Here is a 24,676-nt window from a genome sequence, read left to right as displayed (position 1 = left end):
GGTGGCTGTTCTAGGAAGCGGACTGGGTGGCGTATTATGTAACGCATTAGCACAGTATGCTGAAGGTCCCGGGTTCGTGTCCCGGTCCAATAAGTCACGTTTTCACTCTTTTTATGTTATGGAATAGTTTAGTTGTGGAGATATAGCTTATTGGCTTTTTTTTTTTTTTTTTTTTTTTGTAACTTCAATTCTGAGTTTCGATAAAGAGAAAGCGACACGGATTATAAAACAAAGCAACTTACTAGCATACATTCATAAAGAGTAATAATTAGTTAGTCGTACAGACTAGATGTGTATTCTCTTCTAGCCCGGGGAAAGATAATGAGAAGATAGCATAGACTTTTAAAGGATATGCACTAAACATGACGAAAACTTGATGCTAAAATATCTGTTCAGATAGCTATTTTGGATGCTTAGGCGAGTCCTTAATTCTTTTAATTATCGTTAGATATGCACTCAGTTGTTTCTTTAAGTAATTTTAGTTGTTTTCGTAATAACATTTTTGTTTCACATAGGACGTTACTTCAGGTGATTTTAACTACTTTCTCGGTGAATTGGACTGATTTCTCGTTAATGCTTTTCCAGACCTCTTTATATCAGAATAATCATCCGCGACCCTTGAACTGGACAAGATCTCTGTATTTACCTAGGAAGCACCTGTTTGTCAAGTGTTTGACCTTGTCTGGGCTGTGTCAAAACGGTAGTTAAATGTTCACTGTAGTATTTTTGCGGAAATGTTAATGGTTTAATTTATAATGAATTTGGGTTTCCATCCAAGACACATTTTATGTGGTTTAAATTATAATTTGTTCTTTACCTGTATGATTAAGATTTTTTTCTTGTAGCATTTTCAACAAACTTAAGAAGCTTGTTTCTGAGTTCTCTGTCTGTGTTTGTCTGTTATTTGAGAATTTTTCAATTTTGAGCCCTCCATTCGATAGAGCATCAAAAACTGTCTAAAAGAAGTGATGGGATTTTCCTCGTCATTCTTACGTTCCCGAGACAATGGCCAAAAAAGTTCCGATTTCGAGAGATTTAAGGAGCCATATCTCCGGAACCGGAAGTGACAGAGATATTATTCTGTAAATTTTTCAGTTTTGAGCACGTGTCTTCGTAAAACAACATACCGTAGAACGTTTTAATAAAACTTTTAAACATGTGAAAAAAAAAAAGTACTTAAGAAAATTATAAATTGATAGATCCATCACAAAGTTGTTGACTGAGTTAAAGTACATAGAACAATTGGTATAAAGCCTGTAGAAGTTAATAACGGAACTTAATTCTTTTTAAGTTCGTTCTGGCAATGCTCTTGGAGCATTCTCAACTGGTGTTATGTTGAGGCTTTGAGGTACAATCCGCGGCATAAAACCTACAACATGAGGATGTAAGTTTCTGAAACTACGCCTAACAGCACAGGGAATGAACATAACGTCTAAGTGGAACGAATCACGCCAGGATAAACCTCGGCCTCCTCCCGTGCACACTTATTTTGGAGCAAAAGACTTCGTCATTTCACAATAAATTTATATGCTCATGTTGCAGGTTTTTTGCCGCAAATTGTACCATGAGAGATTGTTAGCTTGGCAGAAAATTTGACTGAGTAAGCGGCTTCTGAAAGAAACGTTCATATAGTTCATTCCAAACATGACTATTATTATTATTATTATAGTCTTAATTACGATTTAGAGCAATTTACGCTTGCATACAAATGTCTGATTCAGTTATATTTTTTTCCTCCACAGGTTATGAAGGTGTTGGGCCGCACTGGATCTCAAGGCCAATGTACACAGGTAAACTTCCGAAATATAGTTTAAAGTGACTATAGTTACTTTTGAAAAAATGCATGTAGGTAATTATACATTACAAAAAAAGTAAAATCACGAACTGCTTATAACTACACATGAAGTAGATAAACTTAGAATCATAAAAATAATAAATAAATAAAATTGAAAGATAGGTGCTGTATGAATTATTCCACTATTGTAAAGAAAGCAAAATTACAGTTTGGTGTGGATATACTTCATGGAAATTGGTTTAGTATTATCATATATATCATTTGATGGTGGTCCACTTTTATACGCAAAAGGTAACAATTTAAAGTGCGTTGAAAGTTTTTTTTTTTTTTTCTTTCTTTCTTTCTTTAAGATTAACTTAGAAGATTTACTAGTATTCCGTGGGTTCACGTCTCGAAGTATGCAATACTTTAAAAGATTAAATTATGTTAGCTTCTGAATGAGTTACGTATGCAGAATGGGTTTCTATTGGAAAGCATCCAAGATTATATTTCACTACATTCTTTTCAAAGCATGTTGTTTTGAAATATGTAATGAGAAGTGGTCTGAAGAGCTGATTGTCTGTGCAACGTTAGGCTTGTGAATGGTGAGAGATACATTTCTTGCAGAGTTCAATATATCTTGGAAATTTTAATTCATCTAAACTATTATGAAGTTAAGGCTTTATTGTTAGAAAAGAAAGTAAACCTTGTGCTTTAGTACAAGCTGCAAGGAAATTTTGGCAGTTACCATCAGGTTTTGTGAGAACCTTCCAAACCTGGAGGCGTGGGTGGAAGAAATTCGTTCACTGTATATCACCTATTGCTTCTGGTCTTACAAGTGACATAAGTTCATTCTTCGGCTTTATTTCAAACCTGATAGTTGTTTAGTATGGTAAGACGTGTACCGTTCACGCTTCGAATATGAAAGTTGCGTAATTTTACTAGTAAAGTAGGAATAGAAATAATCAAAAAGTACTAAGGGAATAATGTTCATTCAGGGGATAATGCGTTACAGAAACATTCTCAGTTTTGAGGAAAAAATTGGTTGGAAGTGACCCTAGCTTTTTATATGTTCAAATTAGTATCCTCAAGATCATAACTTTTGGCAAATTGTTCTATCGGTTTTAAGCACTAAAACGTACTGCTTAGTGTTCTAGCTAACTTACTGACACGTTCTACTAATTGAAGCTAAAGGGCATATATTCATAAGAAACGATGCAATATTGTGCCTCGGTTGCATTCCTCTAATTTTTATATTTCCATCTGCTCTGGGATTTTTTTTTTTTTTGGGGGGGGGAGGAATCACCGGATCTTTACTTTTATATTTCCAATTGTGGTTTTCTTTCCTGTAAAATACAATTTTACACAGAATATCCTTTAGCTTGATTTCGGTTAATTTTCATCTATTGATTGACATTGTAATTTCAACAGTCCACTTGCTGTCTCATGAAAGAGCTGCTCATTCGAATTAACTTCTTGTGTTCAGTACTTTTAGTTACATAAGCTTCTTGTTTGCACAGATTTCACCGAAAGAACAAGTCTTCTTATTTAAGGAACCAGCATATCATCACAAATATTTTTAGCGAAATACGTGCATTACTTCAAGAAGTTAAAACCTGTCAGTAACATTATCTTCACTTGAATTGTCATCAGTTCACTATTAATTTTGAAACATCATATATGAAACTAAAAGAGAACCTTTAGTGTGAATAGAAGAAACTAAGATCCTTAACTAGAACTGTCAAAATCAATTACAGACTTTGTGTTCACGTATGTAAGTTGTATAATTCATGAAAAGTTTGTGTAGTGTTTAAATCCGCTTGGTATGGTATAAACAACCACAAAAAGTGAATTTTAGTGAAAAATCTAAATCGAACTTCAAAAACCTTTGTGGAATTTATTTTATAGTAAAGCTAGAACCACAATTGGAGTGTAAAGGTAAGGGTTCGTGACACAGAAAAAAGAAAGAAAGAGAAAAAAAAAAGACGCCAGAAATAATCACATCACTAATGGAAATACAATTAATTTAAGAAAACTGAGAAACAATGTGTCATTTTTCACTGGAAAAAAAGTAGGAACCTGAGTTTTATTTGTGGCTCTACAACCAGAAATAAATACATATATATTTGGAGAGGGAGGATACATCAATCCTGGAAATAAACCAAAGATAAGAATAATTTCATTGTTTCTGGTCTTCGTCATAAGGTATGTTCATAGAATGCAAAGTCGTTGCAAGTGAAATATACTCTCAGTATATTTTTAATCTATATTATTATGTGAGAGAGTAAAAGTGGATGGCTGGCTCATCACCCAGGTCATACTACTATAGATATTAACGTGAAATGTGGAGAGAATAATCTTTTTATCATAAAAGTACGGGATAAGGAAGGATATTTGGAAATATGCATCCAATTAAGTGTGTAAAGAGATTCAAAATTTCCCCCCAAGAATAGTGTATGTCACGAATCTGGCGATAAAGAGATGAAACTGTGTGAAGAATTCTTCATAGAAATAAGGGAACAAATATTCCTGAGTTTCTGAAAATTTTGCTCGAAACTAAGGTATTTATAAAATACTCAAATTTCTCTTTATTAATCAGGAAGTGCCGTGAGAAGATCCGCTTAAATTACAGATCTAAAAGCTGTGTGTAGACTTTGAATTAAAAATAAGGGAACTCGTGTTTCACGGTTTCTGGTAATTCCGCTCCAAAGGAGAGAAAACAGGAGGGCAATATTGATTATGCTCAAGTTTTCTTTTATTCACAAAATGTCGAGTGTGGGGATTTGCTTTCTCTTTTTCTTCAGAGAGAGAGAAAAGATGGAAAGAAAGAAAACACTTCTTTTCCTTCGTCTCAAAAAAAAAAAAAAACTTGTTTCTTTCCTCTCTCTCCCTCCCTCCCTCTCTCTCTCTCTCTCTCTCTCTCTCTCTCTCTCTCTCTCTTTCTCTCTCTCTCTCTCTCTCTCTCTCTCTCTCCCAAAACGAAAAGAAAGAACTTCTTTTCCTGAGAGGAAAAGAAAAGAGAATAGGAAAGAAATGAAAAATCTCTCTCTCTCTCTCGCAAAAGAAAAAGAGAAAAAATAGGTGTGATAAAAATGTTCTTTTATAAAAAGGAAGAGAGTGTGAAAAAAACTTTTTTCTTTGTCTTCTTGTTTTCCTTTTTTTTTTTTCTTTTTTCTTTCTTTAGGTTTGAGATGTAAAATTCGATATATAAACTTTTAAATAGGAATAAAGGAATATATGTTAGAGTTTTTCGAGTACTCTGTTTCTAAGGCGAAAAAGTTGCGTCACTTCTATATCTAAATTTCTCTTTCTTTATTGAGGAAATGACGAATGTGAGGATTCAGTTAAATGAAGATGCGAAATACGTTGTATAAAATCGCAAATAAAAATGAGAGAAACTTGTTTCATTGCTTCTAGGGAGGAAAAGCAGACAGTTTTTATAATATTGAAATTTTCCTTTATTCACAAAATGCGAAAGCGGGGATTCGCTTAATATAGTGATGAAGTTGTTATATAATTATGAATTAGAAGTGGTAGAGATAAAAAGGAAAAAGGAAAAATATGTAAGAAAAGGAATGAACAAGAGAAAAATGAACTTATTAAGAATAAGAGGAAATAATAAGAGTATGATAAAAATAATCGAGGTAAAACTTCTGAAAAATATGAGAAGTAATAGGGTTGAGGCTGGTATCCATACTGACATGACTGATCCACATGAAATACACTGAGTACTCACTAAATTGCGACCCCCCTCCACACAAGAAAGTAGGCCAGCTGCCAAGCTGATTACATGACCACCGCGACTGGTACTACTGCAGAGAAAGAACACACTTGAGGCTACATATTAGCAGACACCACACTGTTATAATGAAAGGTGGACAGGATGTAGCCGCCTTCGAAAAGAACGTGATTATGGATACCCGTGTAATAGGTACGTCAATAACCCGAGCAGCAATACTTGTCGGATACGCCCGTTCCTGTGTAGTGAAGGTGTACAGTGCGCAGCAAAAAAACTGCAACATGAGCATTAGAGTGGCCCAAAAAATTCAAATTTATCCCACACCCCTGGACATTATCTCATTTTTTTACGGCAGCTGATAGCAGTAAATTGCCAAAATTTCAGTATCCTCGGTGGAATAGAAGGCAGTGCTCAACATCTTACAAATTTGCAAAATTGCATTAGTTTGTTCATTTTTCAAATATAAATTTCTGATTATATATTTCTTTATCCAGATGCTGTTTTTGTGAAATAAATATTAAGAAAACTGTATAAAGAAGTGAAAAAGTGAGAACTGTCAATATTTAGTCGTGAGGACTGTTGTGTTACATGATTGTTGTGGAATATGGACTGTGTGTTAAAATATGGCTTTGCCATCAACTTCAATACGTCAAGCGCACAGTGTATTTTTGATAGGTATGAGAGACGGAGAACCAATTCTGTATCTAGATTTAATCAGTTACAAACTTTAAGGGAAGTTCTTCTCAGATTCCAGTTTTTTCAAGAAAAAAAAAAAAAAAAAACTAAGAAATGCAAGTCACAGCACTATAAACGAATTTATTTCAGTGTGGCAAAAGGCCGCTATTCTTACTATCTGCAGATGGTAAAGATAAATTGCTTGGTGTGCCAAAACTTCTAAGTGGTACCGGAGTAAGTGCAGCGAATGCAGTTTATAATAAGCTAACTGAATGGGGTTTGTGTAACAAGATAGTAGGTATGTGCTTTGACACTACATCAGTTAACAGGATTGAAAAATTGAGCTTGTGGTTTGCTGGAATACAAAACTGAAAAAGAATTATTATGGCTAGCACGCAGACACCACATTTTAGAAATTGTTCTCAGCAAAGTATTTACTTTCTGTATTGGAGCTTCTAGTTACCCTGATATACCTTTGTTCAAAAGATTCAAGGCAGTATGGTATTATATACACCAAGAAAATTATCAGCCTTTGAGAGATATTCCTGGCAGTGATGATTTCAGACTCGCTGCAGTGTTTTATTGGTTGTCTTGGAAAGCAAGAACCGACCCAGAGACGACTATATGAAGTTAAGCGCTCTGTTTACTTGCTCTGGGCCATACACAAGCCAAAGTTCATTGGAGTGTGTCAGGTGAAAAAAAAAGTTTTACGTCCCACGGTTATGTCGGTTAGGCTAAAGGAGACGGTGATGAGTAATGAATGAAATGGTGGAATGAAGAAAGTGAAAGGAAACGGGAGAACCCCGGGGAAACCCACGCACACGGTGTTTGTCCGCCACAAAGTTCACTTCGCGGGGGCTGGAATCGAACCCGGGACCCCAGGCACCAGAGGTGAACGCTTTACCACTGAGCTACCCAGCTTCAGGTGCAGTATATCACGCGCGTTGGGTGGCGAAGTTGTTATACGCTATCAAAATATAGTTGTTTCGTGGTGGAGACGATTTCAAAACCACGCAAAAGGAAAAATCTCAGGACGTTTTGTGAAATTTGGAGCTCTTGTGTACGTCAAATATTGGATTGAAGCACCTGTGGATACAAATCCTCCTTGGTCAGATCTTTCTCTGGGGAATGCCATGACACTGATCCTGAAATAAATGAGGTTGTGAAAAATACCTACAAACCTAATCTTTGGTACCTTTCGGATGAACTAATTGGTTTGAGTTTCTCAAATAAAATGTCCAATGAGGACAAGGTGACAATTGTAAATAAGATGAAATGTGAGCCTGCAGACCGGAAGATGAGAGGAGACTCAGCTCTTTTAACTTATCAAGCTGTTTTGGCTGATTTTGCCTCAAAAAGATCAGTCCAGTTGTTTGGTAAGTTTTTCGATCACACACCCGGAGCAGCAATCAATATTACATTAGAGGGGGGAAAATAATCAAAAACCTCAAAGTTGTAATAGCTCAGAGTTCAATAAGCTTTTCACAAATGATGATGAAAAGCAGTTACCCCTGCAAGTGGTCGAAGCTAACGGACATGTAATTAGTTTTGACCCAGACGACAGAAAGAGCAGTTGTCGACAGTTTGAAGCCATCATCTTCAAAGGATTAATCCATGATTACGTCTTTTACTACATTCCCATATAAGACTTTTGTATTATTGCATTACTTGTTGATATTCCACTAGGAAATACCCATCATTTACTACTTCCCAGCTGGTTGTACTTCACTGAAACTAACCCAAAATATCCCTATTTTTGGATTTCATTCTTAATATGCCTTTTGAGCACTGTCTTCCAATTGGAATATGATCTTCAAATTATGGCAGCAGACTTGTTTTATTACTAGTAAAAAAAATTAAGGGGTGCCTAGACATGTAAACTAATTTTGAAAATTTGACTATATAATATGGACCACCCTAATGAGCATGTAAGCTTATTGTGAAACGACGAAGTCTTTTGCTCCAAAGTAAGTGTGCAGTGGAGGACGCCAAGGTTTCTTCTGGCGTGATTCGTGCCACTTAGACGTTATGTTGATTCTGCTAAGTTATGCGTAGTTTCACTATAAACTTACATACTCATATTGCAGGTTTTTTGCTGCTGACTACAAGGAGTGGGAAGAAAATGGGGTAACGGTCTCCAAGAGGCGGAAGTTCAAAACGTGAAGCGAGCGTAGCGTCAAACAGCACGTCTCCTTTAGTCTAACCGACATAATCGTGGGACGTTAAACTTAAAGATTTCATTTCAAACAGCACGTGACAGCCAAACACAGCGTCAGTGTCCGGGAATTATGTGGACTATACAATGGTGGATGCACAACACCCATATCCCATGCAGCTATACAGCGTACACTGGCACGCATGAATTTCTACAGCAGACGACCCACTCCGTAGACTCGTAACCGCCGATTTCGTCGCGCTTGGACACAGGAACACAGGACCGTAGATGATTGGAAAAAGGTGTATTGGTCCGATAAATCACGGTTTATGCTAATCCTCTGGGATGGGCGTGTGCATGTGTAGCGCCAACAGCACGAAGCTATGGGCCCCTCGTGTATGATTCGTACTGTACATGCAGGTTGGGGCGGCTATATGGTTTGGGGATGCTTCTGTTGGCATAAACTGGGACAGTTGGTGTGCATGGACCACAGTATAACATCTGTTGCGTATGTGCAGGTATTATGGGATCACGTACACCGTACAATGTAAAACTCACCCACACGAAGATCGCATTTTCCAGGAAGACAATGCACGGTACCACCAAGCTAAGACTAGACTTGCTTGGATTAAGGAATATTCCACGGAGCTGCAGAATGTGAATTGGGCTCCTAACTCACCGGATCTTAATCCTATAGAACATTTGAGGAATGTTGTGAAACAAGCTCTTCGCATCATGACTTCTGATATCTATGGACTCATTGTGTGATGTCATTAGGAATATATGGTGTCAGATCCGATCCCCGTGAAAACACATCAGCAATTACAAGAATCCATGCCGCGCCCTGTCCAGGCCGGCGTTTGAGCAAAAGATGAACCAACAAAGTATTAGGTAGGAGGTTGCAATTCAATGAGCACTCAGTGTAGAAAATACTATGAAATATAATAATGTAAACATTACCAATAACTATAAGAAATGTTGAAATTAATTGTTATTAGTACTCAACAATTGAAAGAGGTGGCTAACCAGAATCTATAACCAAAAAAAAATGGAAAGAGAATAATAGATCATGAAAGAAATAAATTTGTAACTGAAATTGTATATTATTGTGATTTAGTACCCCATAATGGTAAAGACCAGAGTTTAAAAGCTTTAGATAGAGCTATTATGATAAGTTGAATAATGGTAATGTCAGAGAGTGTCTTGTAGATGAATGGTAAGATTTAATAAAGATGTTGTAGCTGGTCCGGGTGAACTCAAAAAAGAACACGTAACTAAGAAAGGTATAATATTGTTATTAGTAAGTTCTAAAATTTATTTGGCAGTAGGTAAAATGCAAAGCTCAAAGAGAACTAATAAAACTGCATTAATCCCCAAACTTGGCGGGGAGATATCTAGTGTCCAATTGGAGACCTATTACGGTATCCTGGATTATCTGCAAAACATTCCTCGATCTTATGTTAACCTTAAAAAAGCGTAAGAGCGAGTCCATTAAACTCAGTACATTTTATCATGAAATGATAGTAGTATACAATTTCGATCTACGCATCTGAGTATTTCTCGGGCCCTAACTTACATTGATTATAGTGAATTTCGTTGTAAGCTCTTTTTATGTGAGTGATTACCTAAACATTTTTTACATTTTATTTTTCTTGTGTACTTTAAACTAATACACAAATATAAATTCTTCTGGGTGCTTTGAGACACTGAGACTCGCCTTACATACCCACTAAATAAAGTAGTTACATAGAGATTGAATGACTGTCATCATTGTCAGTGCGGTATCAAATAAATTACGGTACATTGTAGAAACAAGATGACAAGTGCAAGGGAAGAAATTCAATTTTGATACGACACATTCAGGGTAAAACAATGGTTAGGACCTGAAAATGGAAGTTTTCCTTTTATATGTCGAGGTAATAGATTAAAAATTGTATTTCATTTGTAATATAGTAGATAGTTCAGTAGGCTTCTGCTTGTACTGTTGCAGACGAACTTAAGGAAATCTTGCCCCAACCACTACTCATTTTCTCCCACGCAATCCTCGGCTGATCTTAAGCAACACGTGCTCTGTCATTCTCTTCAATGTTGCCGTACTTGGGGGGGGGGGGGAAACACTTGTATAGACCCTATCGAAAGAAGCCTTCTTCGATAAAAGAAAGGGGCAACAGAGAGGTGTGGTAACGTTGATTTTTAAGTAACAGGGTCATAAATCTTTAACAAATGTCGCCAAGAATGGCAGGGAAGTTTTGAGGACTTTCCAGATTGTACGAAAATAGTATCTTTACCATGTGTCCTAGTATACTTTGAAGTCTTTCTGTTCATGAAAGTTTGTGTTTGTTACTTGTAGGTGAAGGTGGAATTCATAGGGGAACAAAATCGACAGATCATTCGAAATGTGAAGGGCCCTGTTAGAGAGGGAGACATTCTTACTTTGCTCGAGTCCGAAAGAGAAGCAAGACGGCTGAGGTAGCCTTTCTTTTTTTTATTTCAGGTAAGTATCACAGTTACACAAAGACTGTTCTATCTTTTTAAATCAAGTTTCGTTAACTCTAGAACCTTTAACAAGATTTTTTTTTTTTTCAATCCTTATATTTTTATGATTGTTTTTGGACTTCTTTCAAGAAAGTCTTCAAAAGCAGAATGTGTACCTGTTCCATACAGATCTACTTTGAACAGCGATAATTCTAGCCACGAAGAAATGACGATTAGCAAGATTAGTTTCGAAGAATATTTTAAGAGGACAAAGAAAATAGTACTTACAATGAGAATGCAACAAGGGCTGGTACTGGCACTTTGTGGGTCATGCCTTTGCACGCCGACTTATGGTGTGAGATTGTAAGAAATGCATTTACGTCCTTGCATCAGATACATCTAAAACTTCCGTATCATGGCATGTTAAGGCTGATCGCTTTGCCACTATTACTCTTTTTTTTTTTTTTTTTTTTTAACCTAAAGACAGTGAAGGATATAAAATATAAATGTAGAAAATGAGCCAGATAGTATCTAGAGACCTATAGATCTATACAGGGTGATGCAAAATTCCGTTTGCAACGCTTGGGAGAAGAATCTGCACATGAAAACAAAGTTTGTGACATTTTGTGAAATTCCGCGTCATTTCCGAGTTACAAGCTGTCGCAAATGGCGGCATAACGATGTGTCACACTTTATTGTGGACAACGGAAAGGTGCAACAGCAAGCGGTCCGAAGCGGTTTAGAGAAAGTTATGTCTAAATGACACAATTGTCAGAAACAGGGTGATAGGGACACGGCCCAAGGAATTTTATCTGTATCCATTTTCCACATATGTTTGTCCACATCAGTACCCCACACCAACTCCCCGTTTGGGAATTTCCGAATCTAAGAAAGCTACAGGCATATTAAAACGGTCTAGATAAAATATGTTACATCTGTAAATCAGAAGTTAGTGTAATATTGTAATATCGCAAATAATAAGTTATATATTTAATCAGAAAGTTCCGAGCTCTTTCCCGGGAAAAAATCTCACTGCCAGCTGATTCCCTTTGTGCGACGTTGTTACAGAATACGCCTACGCGGAAAGCCAGTATGAGAGAGGTGCTTTCTCAGACTTCGCTTGTGGCCACGCTGCAGTCCCTGTGTTGCCGGACATTCTGCCTCTTGTGAGAAAAAGGCGAGGGTGATTTAACAGGAGAAAAACATATGTAACAAATTCTACCAAAAAAAAAAAGAAGAAAAAATGAGTAACTCTAAACTTTTTTTGAAAGAGAATTGCACACATTTAATCAAGTATACACTTTTAAATAGTTGCTTGTTTATTCGCCCGAATCCGAATCCAGGATTTCAGTCAGATGCTACTGTTTGAAGCTTCATCCGAATCTTCTTTGTTGAATATGAAGCGTTCTAAGACAGCATCCAAATATTCTTGCGTACTGTAGTAGTGATCTATTTTTCGACGTGACGTACCGCATTTCTCCATACACTGATGGGAGCATTTTAAATACATTTTTGCAAAGTACACGTCGTCGACTCGAAACTTTTAATTTTTTTCTGCAACCTCATTCTTTATATACAACCATATCAACTCTCTAGGGTTCAATTCGCAATGTGCCGTAGGGAGCTACAAAAGTTTGATGGTTTTGTTTTCAGTATTTCGAACAACTGTTTCTAGAAGACGTCCCTGCTCTTTGAAATGAGGCCTGCCGATATTCAATAGCACACTTTTCCGAAGTTCATTGAAAGTTTGAACGTAATACGGAATAGGAACTTGAATTTTCTTCAGCCATTTAATTACGTCGTCTTTTTTCCATTTAGAGATGCAAGGGCTCGGAAAAAAAAAAAACTGCTTTTTTGAAAAAAAAAAAAAAAAAACTTTTTTCTGCTTCGCTTTTTTGCTTGGGAAATTTTGGGCTTTTTTCAAACTTCTGTTTTAAGTTGATAAAGCAGACTTGGTTTCGCTTCTCTATAATACAAAAAGTTATTTAATTAGTGGTTGATGCCGATAATAATATGAAAACTCGAAAATAAACCATGAATTTCGAAAAGATATTTGAAACATTTTTACTTCAACATCTTTACATTATGAATTCCAAAGGATTAACCAATGTATATAATTTAAAAAAAGAAAAAATTAACCTCCTATACACAAAAGTAAGCAGAGTTGACAAGAATCATGGTTGTTTCTGAAAATGCCAAAAATCTGATTTTTGGGGGGCAGTTTAAACCAGGCTTTTTTGGGGTATAAACCAGGTTTTTTAATTTAGATATTTTGCTTTATGTATTTATATTACATATTCACAGAAATGTTTGTTTCGCCTTGGTGTCATTATGCAACAACGGGGTTATGCTGGAAGAGGTCCCATAAGCTTAAAGAAGTCCGGTCAGCAAATTTCTTAAAGTGAGAAACTCTCACCCTAATTATCGGGAAAATCCCGTCATTATTTTAAATGTAAAACAATAACGGGAAAATCCTGTTATTGCTTTCCATGTAAAATTTAAAGATCAACGTATTATAATCAGTACGCTAAATTGAGGTATTAAATTATAAATTTAGTATGTAGATATCATTGAAAGTCCAATCCAAGCTCATATTGGAAGCTACGTAGGCAATCGATAAATTTTACCAATTTCAATCAATATATTTAAGCAACCTTGGCTGCTTTATAAAACAACAGGCATGCAGAAATATATAATTTGGTTTCGTTTCGTATGTTTAGGCTTAACATCCTTACGTAATACCAAGGTTATCAAGGAGAAGACTTTCGCTTAAAATGACATCCAAACCGCTACTTGGTTTACACATGAAAGTAGGGTTGTGGGTTCGACCGAGAATTGAACATGGGACACCTTGATTAAAAGGTGAAAAGGAAATAAGACTAATGCAGATGGTTTGACATGTGGAAACGTCACCATGAAGTTCACACGATTCGCATTTTTGTTCTTTTTATTTTTTATTTTTTGGTTTAAACCAGTTATTAAAAAGAAAAGCTGGTGTAAACGAGCCAACCCTAAAAGTAAAAACTTCTTTTAAAAAAGTAAACAAATAACTAGCAAAATAGTATGTAGTATTTTTACTTCAAAATATTCCATACCCTCTTTTTGAAACAAAATAAAATTAAAACAAAACATAAGACAAACACTTAGATTTATATGATACAATTAAAGGCTGCACATCCAGAACTTTTGGTTCTGTATATTCTTGAAATTCTACAGTTAAGTTTTTTTATAACCACCATCAAAGGCGCGCATCAGGGGGACAGGGGGGGCGCTTTCCCCCTAGAGGAAAATGTACTTCAGAATATCGAAAATCCAATAGAATGTTTACATTAGTTACAGCAAAATTTGAAACTATTTTTGAAACGTCGCTTATACTTGCCCCCCCCCCTCCCCTTGGAAACCACAACATGGGCGCCCTTGACCACCATCATGGTTTACCCAGTCCTCAAGTTTTCTGAGTTTTTAACAAGAGGGATTCAACATATTACGGAACTCCCCCACCCTCCCCCCCCAAAAAAAGGGGCTACGGAATATATTTAAGTTAAGCTAAATACAACTGCACAACAAACATGACTGAGTGGTTGGCTTTTGCGCTTCTATCGGGAAGTCCGGGATTCAACCCAGCATTCGACCATTCTGACAAAGCTTTCCTTCATTCCATCTGTGAATGTAGAAATAGTGCGTGTACTGGCCGACTAGGAGTGTAGGAGTTGGCCGACTTCCTTTCTTATTGTTTTTAAATCGTTATTATTACTAATTACCAGCAGTGACGGTTTTGCGAAGGTTAGGGGGTGGGTCTTCCGGACTGAAGCCTGTTCCCCAAAGTTGCGGAATGTCTAAAACGAACGATATATCTATTAGTTATGCTTTTACTCATAAACTTTAAGCTCCCGTCAAATAAAAATCACGAATGTTTAGAAAAACTAAACATTAATAGTAAGAAAACCCCTCCCAAAATACTTTTCTAAATTCGCCACTGATTCTCAGTATAAAATGATTTTCAAGGTTGTATCCGGAAAATTATTGCTAAACATATAAACGAAACGAAATATTAGTTATGCCTGTACTCATAAACTTCAAGCACCTCCCAAATAAAATTAGGACTTTTTAGAAAACGAAACAATCAGAGAAACCCCTCCCAAAGTACTTTTCTAAATCCGCCACTGATTATTTGTATAAATTGGTATTTAAGGTTGTATCAGGAAAATTATTGCTAAATCATTGCACAACTACAGTATAACAGAAATGTGGAAGTACGGTTTGACGTACATATTGAAAAACGTAAGTTTAACTTTTGTGCTAGAGGCTAGAGTACTAAGCTCTTAGAAATGAAACACGGACGACAAACTAAAATGATCTAGAGAAGAAAAAAATTTCTATAACTCAAAAGTTAAAATAAAGTTAAATAGCCTGTAAAATTGCCCTCAAATACTACATTCTTGTTAGCTTTAATTCGTAAAACATGTGCTCGATCCATCTTGATGGTGAATTACAGAGCTAAATATGGCATTTAGGTCATGGAATTCTTATCTAACTATAGAATATACTATAAGAAAGCTATTTGGATAGAAAAATCATGAAAATGAAAAAAGCCAAAATTTCCAAAATTCTAGTTTTTTTCCCCAAAAAGCCGGCTTTTTATGTGAAAAAACCATCGATTCAAAAAAAAGCCGGCTTTTTTGCATCTCTATTTCCATTGCATAGTTGAATTTCGAGTTTTAGGATTGAGCATAGTATGATATGGTGATTGATTTAAAACCGCAACTATTTGTCAAAAGCTGAATGACGCGTTGAAACCATTCTGCGTAGTGCTTGGCGTTCATTTCGGAATGGTAATCCTGAGTTCCCTTTTCTCCAACAAAACAAACATCGGCTTCATCAAGAAATCCATCCTCGTTGCCAATATGCAGCATAATTACTCTTTCCAGCACCGGAAGGAGTACGAATACCCCCCCCCCTCCCCTTCTCCCGTTCCAACCCGAAACCTATTGAACAGCACTCCGGTAGCACACTGACGTTGTCCTCTTCTGGCAGAATTTGCTCTTACCATCCATACTTGGCAGAATGGTTCGCACCGCACCAAGACTCATCGGTATAAAAGACACTAAAATTGTTACGTCTGTAAAATTTCAACAACCGTACAAACTGATCTCTTTACCGAGCAATCTCATCACTTTCCATTAGAATTGGTTTCTTATTAAATTTTTTTTACACTGAAATCAGTTTTCGCAACATAATCCACAACGAAGTTTCACTCATTTCTGGAGCTTCAGTAAAGTCATTTATTTGTTCCAAGAGTTTCTTTACCGTTGGATACACTTTTCACACATAAAATTTTTGGAGTTTGCGAATACACCCTTGAAAATATTTAGAACGAACTTGTTTGACGGAAGGGGGGGGGGGGAGTTCCAGGACAATATTATTGCGATACTCACTTGAAACGCTTCGCAGTTTGAGACGCTCTTAAGCATTTGGGAGTTTTTAACAGTTTGGGAGAAGAGCATTGTTTTGTTTCTCCAAATCAAGAAAATGATGTTGCATTTATTATAAACTGTTTCTCGTAATCTCGAAAATGAAGCTTTTCCATTGTTTATATTACAACCTAACTAAAAACGCACTTACAAAGTAAGCACATAAGAAAAGAAATAAAAAAAAAAAAAAAAGACGAGAACAAGCAGAGCCACAATTTCTGTTTCCCAAGCCGCGCGCAACGCTGACGTCATGCCGTTCCATGCGGCAACGTCGCAACAGCTGAGTGATAACTGATCATAAAAAAGAGCATTTTGATATTGTAATTCCGGATGTTTTGCCTGTATCTGAAATAAAACTGTCTACGTTGTAGATATTCGCATTCAAAGTAACGTACTTCAGTGCTTTCCGTTCTTCGCTAATTGAGTTGCAAAGATCGGAACATCTAACAAAATAACTTATTGTAAATTAACTATAAAATTAATTTGAAAAATACTAGTGTACTTTCGTTCATATTCAGTAAAAATGTCATTCTTGTACTGAGTTATTTCTCTTTAAACTTCAAGGAAACGAATTTATTGAAAAAATAATAATTTTTAAATTCATTTTTTATTTTAGAACCTAAAGTATTAAACGGAGAGTTGCAAGCAAAATAACCTGTTAAAGTAAACATTTCAGTGAGTAAAATGATGCATATCTTATGACTCTCTTAGCTGGGCTCGATGATATAGTTGCTTGAATCCAGGGAGTCTATAACGTTGAAATGGAGAGTAGGATCATGAAAGTGCGACTTGTAGGATTGTAGTGCTGCTCTCTCTCCGTTACTCGACATAACTCTTGAACGAAAGCGAATTTGTGAATTTTTTCAGTAGTTTGTAGAGCTATTATCTCGGCCTGGTTCGTTAATGGAGTCTGTCCGGTCAACGGTGGCCAGCCATATCCTATTTTCTTGTATTAAGGGGGTAGACTACTAAATATTTTTAAAAAGCTAACAATTGTTCTTTCGCCCGTTTTTCGTAAGTGAAAAGACATAATGAAATGTAACTTACCACAATATTATTCTACACCCGAAAATGCGGATCAGAAGAATTTTCATTGTTGTCATCCATAGAAATTACAATGTGACCATAATTTGAATTACCCAAAAATCTAGGTTAAGGCAGCGACTAGGAAAATAAACTTAACGGTAATTGATGACTTATCATGTTGTCTTTGTTCCTTGTTGACTACTTTTTAGATATTTGTATTTATTGTGTAATAACTTACATAAGTTTGACAATGTGATGCCTTTCGTAATTAAGTCTTCTATTGTAGTTGATATTGATACATTATCGTTTCTTTAAGGCAAAACTGTAGACTACAAATCTAGTTCATGCAGTCAATGTTTTGTGTAGACTCTATTTATATCCTATAAACTATAAGTAGATTTGTATTAGATGCCTTACAATGCTCAGTAATAGCCATCACTTTTTAAGGCAACGCCCTTTGAATCTACATAGGCTTCAGGGTGTAGCCTACATTTATTCTTATTTGTCCGTTTTTAGAACTGTTATTCAGCAGTACATTTGTTAGTATTCAGTATTTGGTTATCATAATCCAGAGACGTACCTCATCAGGAGCTCTTTTTTTTATGTACAACACTAAACCTTAAAGCTTATTTTGTTTGTCTCCACTTTCCCGTGCCAAATATAAAGCCTCAGGGCAAACCGTAATAACTTATTTTTCATTATTTCAATGTTTCTGGGATAAGTAAATGATGTCCAGCAAATATTTCTAATATCAGTTTTCCAAACAAAGTGAAACATATTTTTGAAATATTGACATTAGTTATTTTTTCTACATTTGCCACGGTACCATTTTCAAAATGCTGTATCTCTGGCTAGAACTGCAGTAGAAACATGAAACTTGGACCTATGAGCAGAAGACAACAGTTACTCTGTCCCTACCTTCCCTTCTTTATTGCCTGTGTTTTAACATATGGGAGGGAACAGGGTTGTCCTCACTTACCCCAAAAAGCGAGGTAAGTGGGAACAGTAACTGATTTTTAATAAACATTTCATTGTGGAACAAGTATTTGCATTGCTTCAAAATGGACCCTATGGTTATCAAGTGCACAAACCAAAGTTAATATGACCATACTTTCAGTTTGATAATCCGACAACCATTACTGCTATCGTAGTTGAAAATTCGAACGTTGCAAAATGTGACCCCACTTACTCCAACTACCCCTAGTTTATTTATATCCCTATGTACATACCGCAACAAGAATTATAACTCCATTGCTGAATGGTGAGGCTCCGAATTTGATCATTTTTCATGTTTTCTACAATTCATAAATTGTGTTCCCTGTGTTTGGTGGCCCATTACATGGCGGGAAATTTTTTTCGGCAAAACAGAAAAATATGGGTCTCTTAAAAACGTCTAGTTGCTATTAAAAGTTTCAACAATATCTGAGATGGTGATGGTACAATTTTATTTTGATTTGCCTGAGTTGAAATGGAAGGCACTGTATACTCATTTTTCTTTTCCAAGCCGGTGAGTTTCCATTAGGAATCCATCAATCTAATTGAGACCTCGGTTTGTTAGATATACCGTGTAATTTGATTTGAAGCGAAAGCAAAGCTTAAAAGAATCTTCAACTGTCAACATTTCCTTCTTGTAATTTTTAAACATAAGTAGCGTAGTATGTGGACGTATTATTCTTGTAGTATAACTTCTTCCTAAGACGTACAACGTACAACGTGTAGTGTGTACTGTACATGGTAGATTTCATTCCTTCAAATACTTATTGTTATTTTTTCTTTCTTTTCAGATTCTTTTAAGAGAGATATATGCAGCATTTCGCTATAAGAAGTGTGCACCAGCTGAAACAGCATCATGGTTAAGAGAAAATTTGTAAATCTCTTTTTCGTCAAAGTGTGAGAATTTGTACCTTTTGTTATATTTCTGTGTATATCTCTGTTAAGAGAGAAACAAATAAAATGAAAATATAAAATAAACTATCTTTGAATGCTGTTAACTGCCTTCTTGGTATATTGCAATTGGTAGTAATATTGCAATATTGATTGAAATCAGTGTTCCAGGGTGTTGAAAGAAGTTAAAGAAAAACTGTCTAATATTTTGTTTAATGTTTTATTTCTTGGACGTGTTTATATACGTACAACATTGCTTTCTTAATGTGACTCCGTCTTGGGGCCGTGGTGGCTCAGTGGTTGAGCGTTCACCTCTCCTCTGTGCTGTTCTTGGTTCGATCCCCGCTCACGCCAATTGAACTTTGTGGTGGACAAATACCGTGTGAGTGGGTTCTCCCGTTTCTCATCACCGTTTGCTATAGCCTAGCAGGCATAACCGTCGGACGTAAAACTTAGATTTCATTTTCTGACTTCGTCTTTGTGTTTTGTACTTTCTTTGAGTCACTCTCCTGTTTCTCTGATGTATTCCATATTTCACCCTTTAGAACTTATTCTATATACTACTCCTTCCTTTTCTGTACGTTTTGACTTTTCCCTTCCTCAGCAACATTTTTACTCTCTTATTACCTAAGTTCTTAGTTCCGAACTACCGCCTTTCTTCCTCTCCTGCCTTTTCTTTCCTTTCTTTTTTTCTTCAAATCATCTCTGTGTATTAATTTCCTATCAGAGAGAGGAGGCAGGAAAGAAAGGAGAGGAAAGGAAGGAAGGTTGTGGTTCGGAACTGAGAACTTAGGTAATAAGAGAGTGAAGATGTTGCTGAGAACAGAAGTCAAAACGCGGAAAAGGAGGGAAGAGAATTTTAGACTTAGAAAGGCAGAAATGGAATGAGCAGTATATAGAATAAATTGTAAATAATGTAATATAAAGTACATAAGAGAAACACGAAACTAATTGGAAGATAGAATTAAACAGACAACGTAGGATTAAGAAGAGAGAACAGTACTGTGTATACACATGTTAAACAGGACAATAAATAAAAGGAAAGAATAGAAGGGCTAAAGAGGGAAAAGACAAGTGTAAAGAAGCAGAGTGGATTAAGAAACATTGGAAGGGTGTATTGATTAATTGAACGAACGGGCTTATTAGTCATGAGTTATGGAATGCATTGCTGGAGAACATAGAACAGAAAGAGTTAAACGAAATAACGAGTAACTGTGACATAGGCAGGTGTACAGATAGGGAAAGTGTGTAACAAACACCAAATTAAAAATTTAATGTTTTGTACAGATTGATGTTAAAAGTAAGGAGGGTTTGATTAGCTCTAGGAAGAGTCGCCGTAACCTTTACTTTGTTTACATTTGTTGTTATTCTTAGAGTAATTTTTCATGTCGGATGAAAGCAATATTACATCGCCGAAACTGTTCCAGAAGTATTAGTTTTGTTTTATCCTTACATGTGGACTACAGTTTAAGATGGAATAAAGCACCGTAGTACATTCAGATTTCAAGGCTCTCATCAGAAATCGAACTAAGGACCTCGTGCATCAAATGCGTACATGGCAGCCACGACCAGCTTGGAGGGCTACCAAAACTATGAATATTGTTTTGTCACGGTAGATTGAGAGATTACAGATAGACAAATACCTCTCCGGAAATTCTATTAGCATTTGATACTACTTATGCAGATCTTTAAAGCGATTTTCTAAAGAGAAAACCGTTAATAAGCAAGTAAGTGTATTACTTAACGATCTAATTTGACGTATATTAAAAAAAAAAAAAAAAAAAAAAGTCCAAACGCAGTAAACTTACAGGAATCTGTTGCTTTCACTAGTAGCTCTGGGAACTTCCTCTTAGAATAGAATATAATTTAACATTTTTTCTTGCAGACAGTTCAAAAATAATGAGCTTTAAGCTCTTGCGAATGTAAATCCATTGTACTAAAGTTCATTCAACGAACCTTCTGATCCTGATGTAAACATTGCAGAATGGTATTATTCCGCCAGTCATCGGATGATTGGCTATCGGTTACCGCTTCTTTCGGGAAGCACGTGCTTATCCTGTCAACGTTTCGCATATTCCCCGCAAACGGCCATATTGCAAACTGTGATTGGCGCATAAGGTGGGTCAAACCCACTTTCTACGCATGCATATTCTCTTTTATTGCATTAATTCAATTTAGTTCTTAGATACAGTGTTGTTTCTGTTATTTCATTGTAAGTAAATTGTATTTCTGGTAATGATTCTTATAAGCAACAAAAACATTGAAAAACAGCTTACTTGACAATGGACTATTTTCTTCTGTCACATGGATGCTCCAAGGCTCTCTAACCAATAAAATGAAACAATCACCACATGTATTTGTTTACATGAGGTACTGAACGTTCCTTGAATGAACTATAGAACAACTCATTCTATTGAATGATCCACTTCTGCAATTTCTTTGCACTAGAGCTTTATTAGTACATTGTGATGTAAAGGTTACCTGTGATGAAAATGGTCAGCTGTAAATTTGGTTAGTAAATCCCTGTTCTCCACCACCGACTGTATTCGATGTGATTGCCACGAGCACGAACGATCGCCCAGCAGCGTAGTTTCCACTGCAGAAATTCCTGCGTAGAATGAGAAGAGGAATGTCTCACCAACCGCTTTGGAAACTTACCAAAGACGCTATAGGTTACAGGAATGGTGTCGAGCAACTACCTGCTTCATGCGTCAAGTCCATAGTAGTTTACTGATAAGGCGCCCGGGGATTTCACTCGAATTTCTTTGTGCTTTTCTAGCGTGGAACACCTGAGATGTCCGAGGGGTAATGGGTGGAGGCCTTGTCCCTCCGGATCCATAGTTTTGTGGACTGGTCAACTGTACAAGTGGTGGATGTGTGGATGTATGTCATATAGAGAGGGTTCTAGAAGTAAACTGCGTTGACCTTATTTTTGGAGTGCAATTTCAGCGAGTGGCAGCATTCCCTACTGTAATATCCCGTCACCACCAAAAATCTCTTGGAAAACTTCATGCACTTCAATACAATCGGAACTATTCTTGTGGTGTGTTTGATGGTAGAAAATGGATCAAACTCCTCCCCATCTGAACAGACTCATCTCTTCATGCAGAGTACATACCTGTTTCTACTCGTCCACTGCGAAGTGTGTTTCATACAATTATCTGGACTTCGTGATCATCTTCTGGATGTAGCACTCCGTGAGACAGTGTCCGCGCGCTACCGGTTCTTCTAAAAGATGTTGGAAACTGTGCCTTTGAGATACCGTATGTTATGGCTAAACTTCTCTGCGTTGGAGACTTTCTTGTCTCACTGCTCTCCTATAATGGTGCACAGAAGAGGAGGTGCTATGGCTCAGTAGTAGAGTGCTCATATTTGGCATGTGGGATCCCTCGTTTGATCAGTTTCCGCCAAGTGGGGTTTGTAATTGGACAAACACTGTTGGGCTTTCTCAGAGGTTTCTCTCACTTCCATTAATGCATCTCATCATTACCATTGCCCTTAGCCTGAATGCATAATTGTGGTACGTTGAACTTCTCCCCCCTCCCTCCACACAAAAAAAAAAACTTATCTATTGATACTGTTACCAAGTACAGAAAGGCCAGTGAAAATAGACTATTTTTTATCGTGGGGAAATTTGTGTATCGGTAGGGTATACGATAGGCGAACATTTCTCTCTACTGTTCAGTTCCTTTCATTCTATCGACAAGAGGTTCGAAGTTTGAAACTTGACACTTCGGCTCAACCTCCTGATGTTTAAGGCGTGTCCTCCTTTTCACAATATCGAATGGAAGTTGGGCGACGTTGTCTAACAGCTTTGTTCCTCGATTAGGAGAAAGCAACTTCAAAGATACGTCCTTATGATGTGTGTTACATTTGTAAGAACGAATTTGTTTTTCAATATCTTAATTTCTCGCGTTAAATGTTTCATGTTATGCCTGTACACAAAGGGAAGCGAAATCTGACGACGTCGCAACTGCACACCATTGGCTTTCGACAGATGTGAAGAGGTTTGAGCCGGACTTTAGTGTACCCTCGATAATCAGGTAAGAAAGTTTAATACTGATTTTCATGATGAGGCATCTGTTTTCTAATCATCTGTTCGTATATAAATACGTGGAGTCCGTCCAAAAAAAAAGTTTTATAGATGATATCTGTGTATTGTTTTCGAAGTTGAGTTGAATTATTACAATGTTTCTTCAAGCCACTTGAGACGTGAGAGTGCTCTGACTTCCGGAACAAGCCAATTCTGTGAACTAAAAGGTAGCTATGTAATGCGTGTACGTCAGGAACTTTACCTTCTCTGCTACCTGAAACCTCTTCCAACAACATGAAGAGAATAATGCTGCCTGCCGAGAAAATATGAATTCGAATATTAGTGTTATTCGTATATGAAATTTTGTTGGATTGGGGTTTAGCTCCTTTTTCAGCAGCGAGGCTATTTGATACTTGGGATCTGAACCACGTGAGTTCCCGCCAGGATTGAACCGTGATCTCTCCATGGAAATAAGTATTGAAATCGGAAGTACTAGTAAATTTCAGCCACTTCCAGTTTTGGTAGTGTGTTGACGGTATGTTGTCTTGAGCCGCTGAATCGATTGCCAAAAACGTTTTTGCTCTGATACCTGTCGACAGACGGACTGACGTACTAGCCGTTCTATAAGACTTCCGATACTCGTGCGTAGCATAGTTTGGAGGTCTAATAGAAGTACAACACTTATTTGAACTTCTATTATTAGTTGATGTGCATCCTATTAATTCATTAAGTTCTTCAAATCAAATGTCTTTATTCTCTGTGATAGCTGTAGTTCCTCAACATAACACTAAATGAATTGTGAGAATACTGTCCTATATTTTCTTCCTTATTCTCAGAAAACAGGATAATGATAATGAGAATAGGAGACTGGTTTCAATAAAATATTTCAATTTAACGTCCCACGATTATGATCTTTAGGCTAAGGGAGACAGATGATTACAGTAAGTGAATAATGATTGAAGAATTGGTGGAATGAGATTGTGGAAGGAAACGGGACTACTACGAGAAAACTCACGGACACGATGTTGCTTATCGCAAACTAACATGGCCAGAGATCGAACCAGGAACCAGAGATAAGCGCTCCACCGTGACCCAGACCGGTTTAAACTTACCCAATTATGGCCCGAGTCACTAAAAACTAAGGACCAATTGAGTAATATAGCAATTTTATAAACAGTGATGATTTAGAGATATTTGAGATAATTGGTCAAGGAAAATGTGTCCAATACATACAATACCCCTTATAATTGATTCCTTTCTTGTAAATATTCAACTTAATTCCAGATAGTGAATAGGGACAATTACAAAGGAAATAAAACGTGTCGAAGTTTTAATTCAGACTTTTTCTTTCGAGAAAAATACCTTTTCCACATCCATGTTACTATACTGTGTAAGTTTTGTATCCTTAGCAAAAAAAAGAAAAAATTGCAATCCCAATTAGAAA

The 24,676-nt window shown here is 36.6% G+C and overlaps 1 protein-coding gene across 1 annotated transcript in view; it reads left to right on the top strand.

The window, feature by feature from the left end:
* LOC145690727 (small ribosomal subunit protein eS28) overlaps window positions 1-19,286 on the top strand; it is a 62,615-nt gene extending 43,329 nt beyond the window's left edge. Inside the window, exons 2-4 of the mRNA XM_081765907.1 lie at window positions 1,743-1,790; window positions 10,694-10,837; window positions 19,100-19,286. Coding sequence (XP_081622033.1) covers window positions 1,743-1,790; window positions 10,694-10,816 — 171 coding nt within the window. The 3' untranslated portion in view covers window positions 10,817-10,837; window positions 19,100-19,286. The remainder of the gene's footprint in view (window positions 1-1,742; window positions 1,791-10,693; window positions 10,838-19,099) is intronic.
* Window positions 19,287-24,676: the final 5,390 nt, after the last annotated feature.

This window comes from Thermobia domestica, chromosome 7 (genome assembly GCF_964235325.1).
Source record: "Thermobia domestica chromosome 7, izTheDome1.hap1.1, whole genome shotgun sequence".
In the NCBI taxonomy this organism is placed as follows: domain Eukaryota; kingdom Metazoa; phylum Arthropoda; class Insecta; order Zygentoma; family Lepismatidae; genus Thermobia; species Thermobia domestica.
This window is presented reverse-complemented; position numbering and strand designations above follow the sequence as displayed.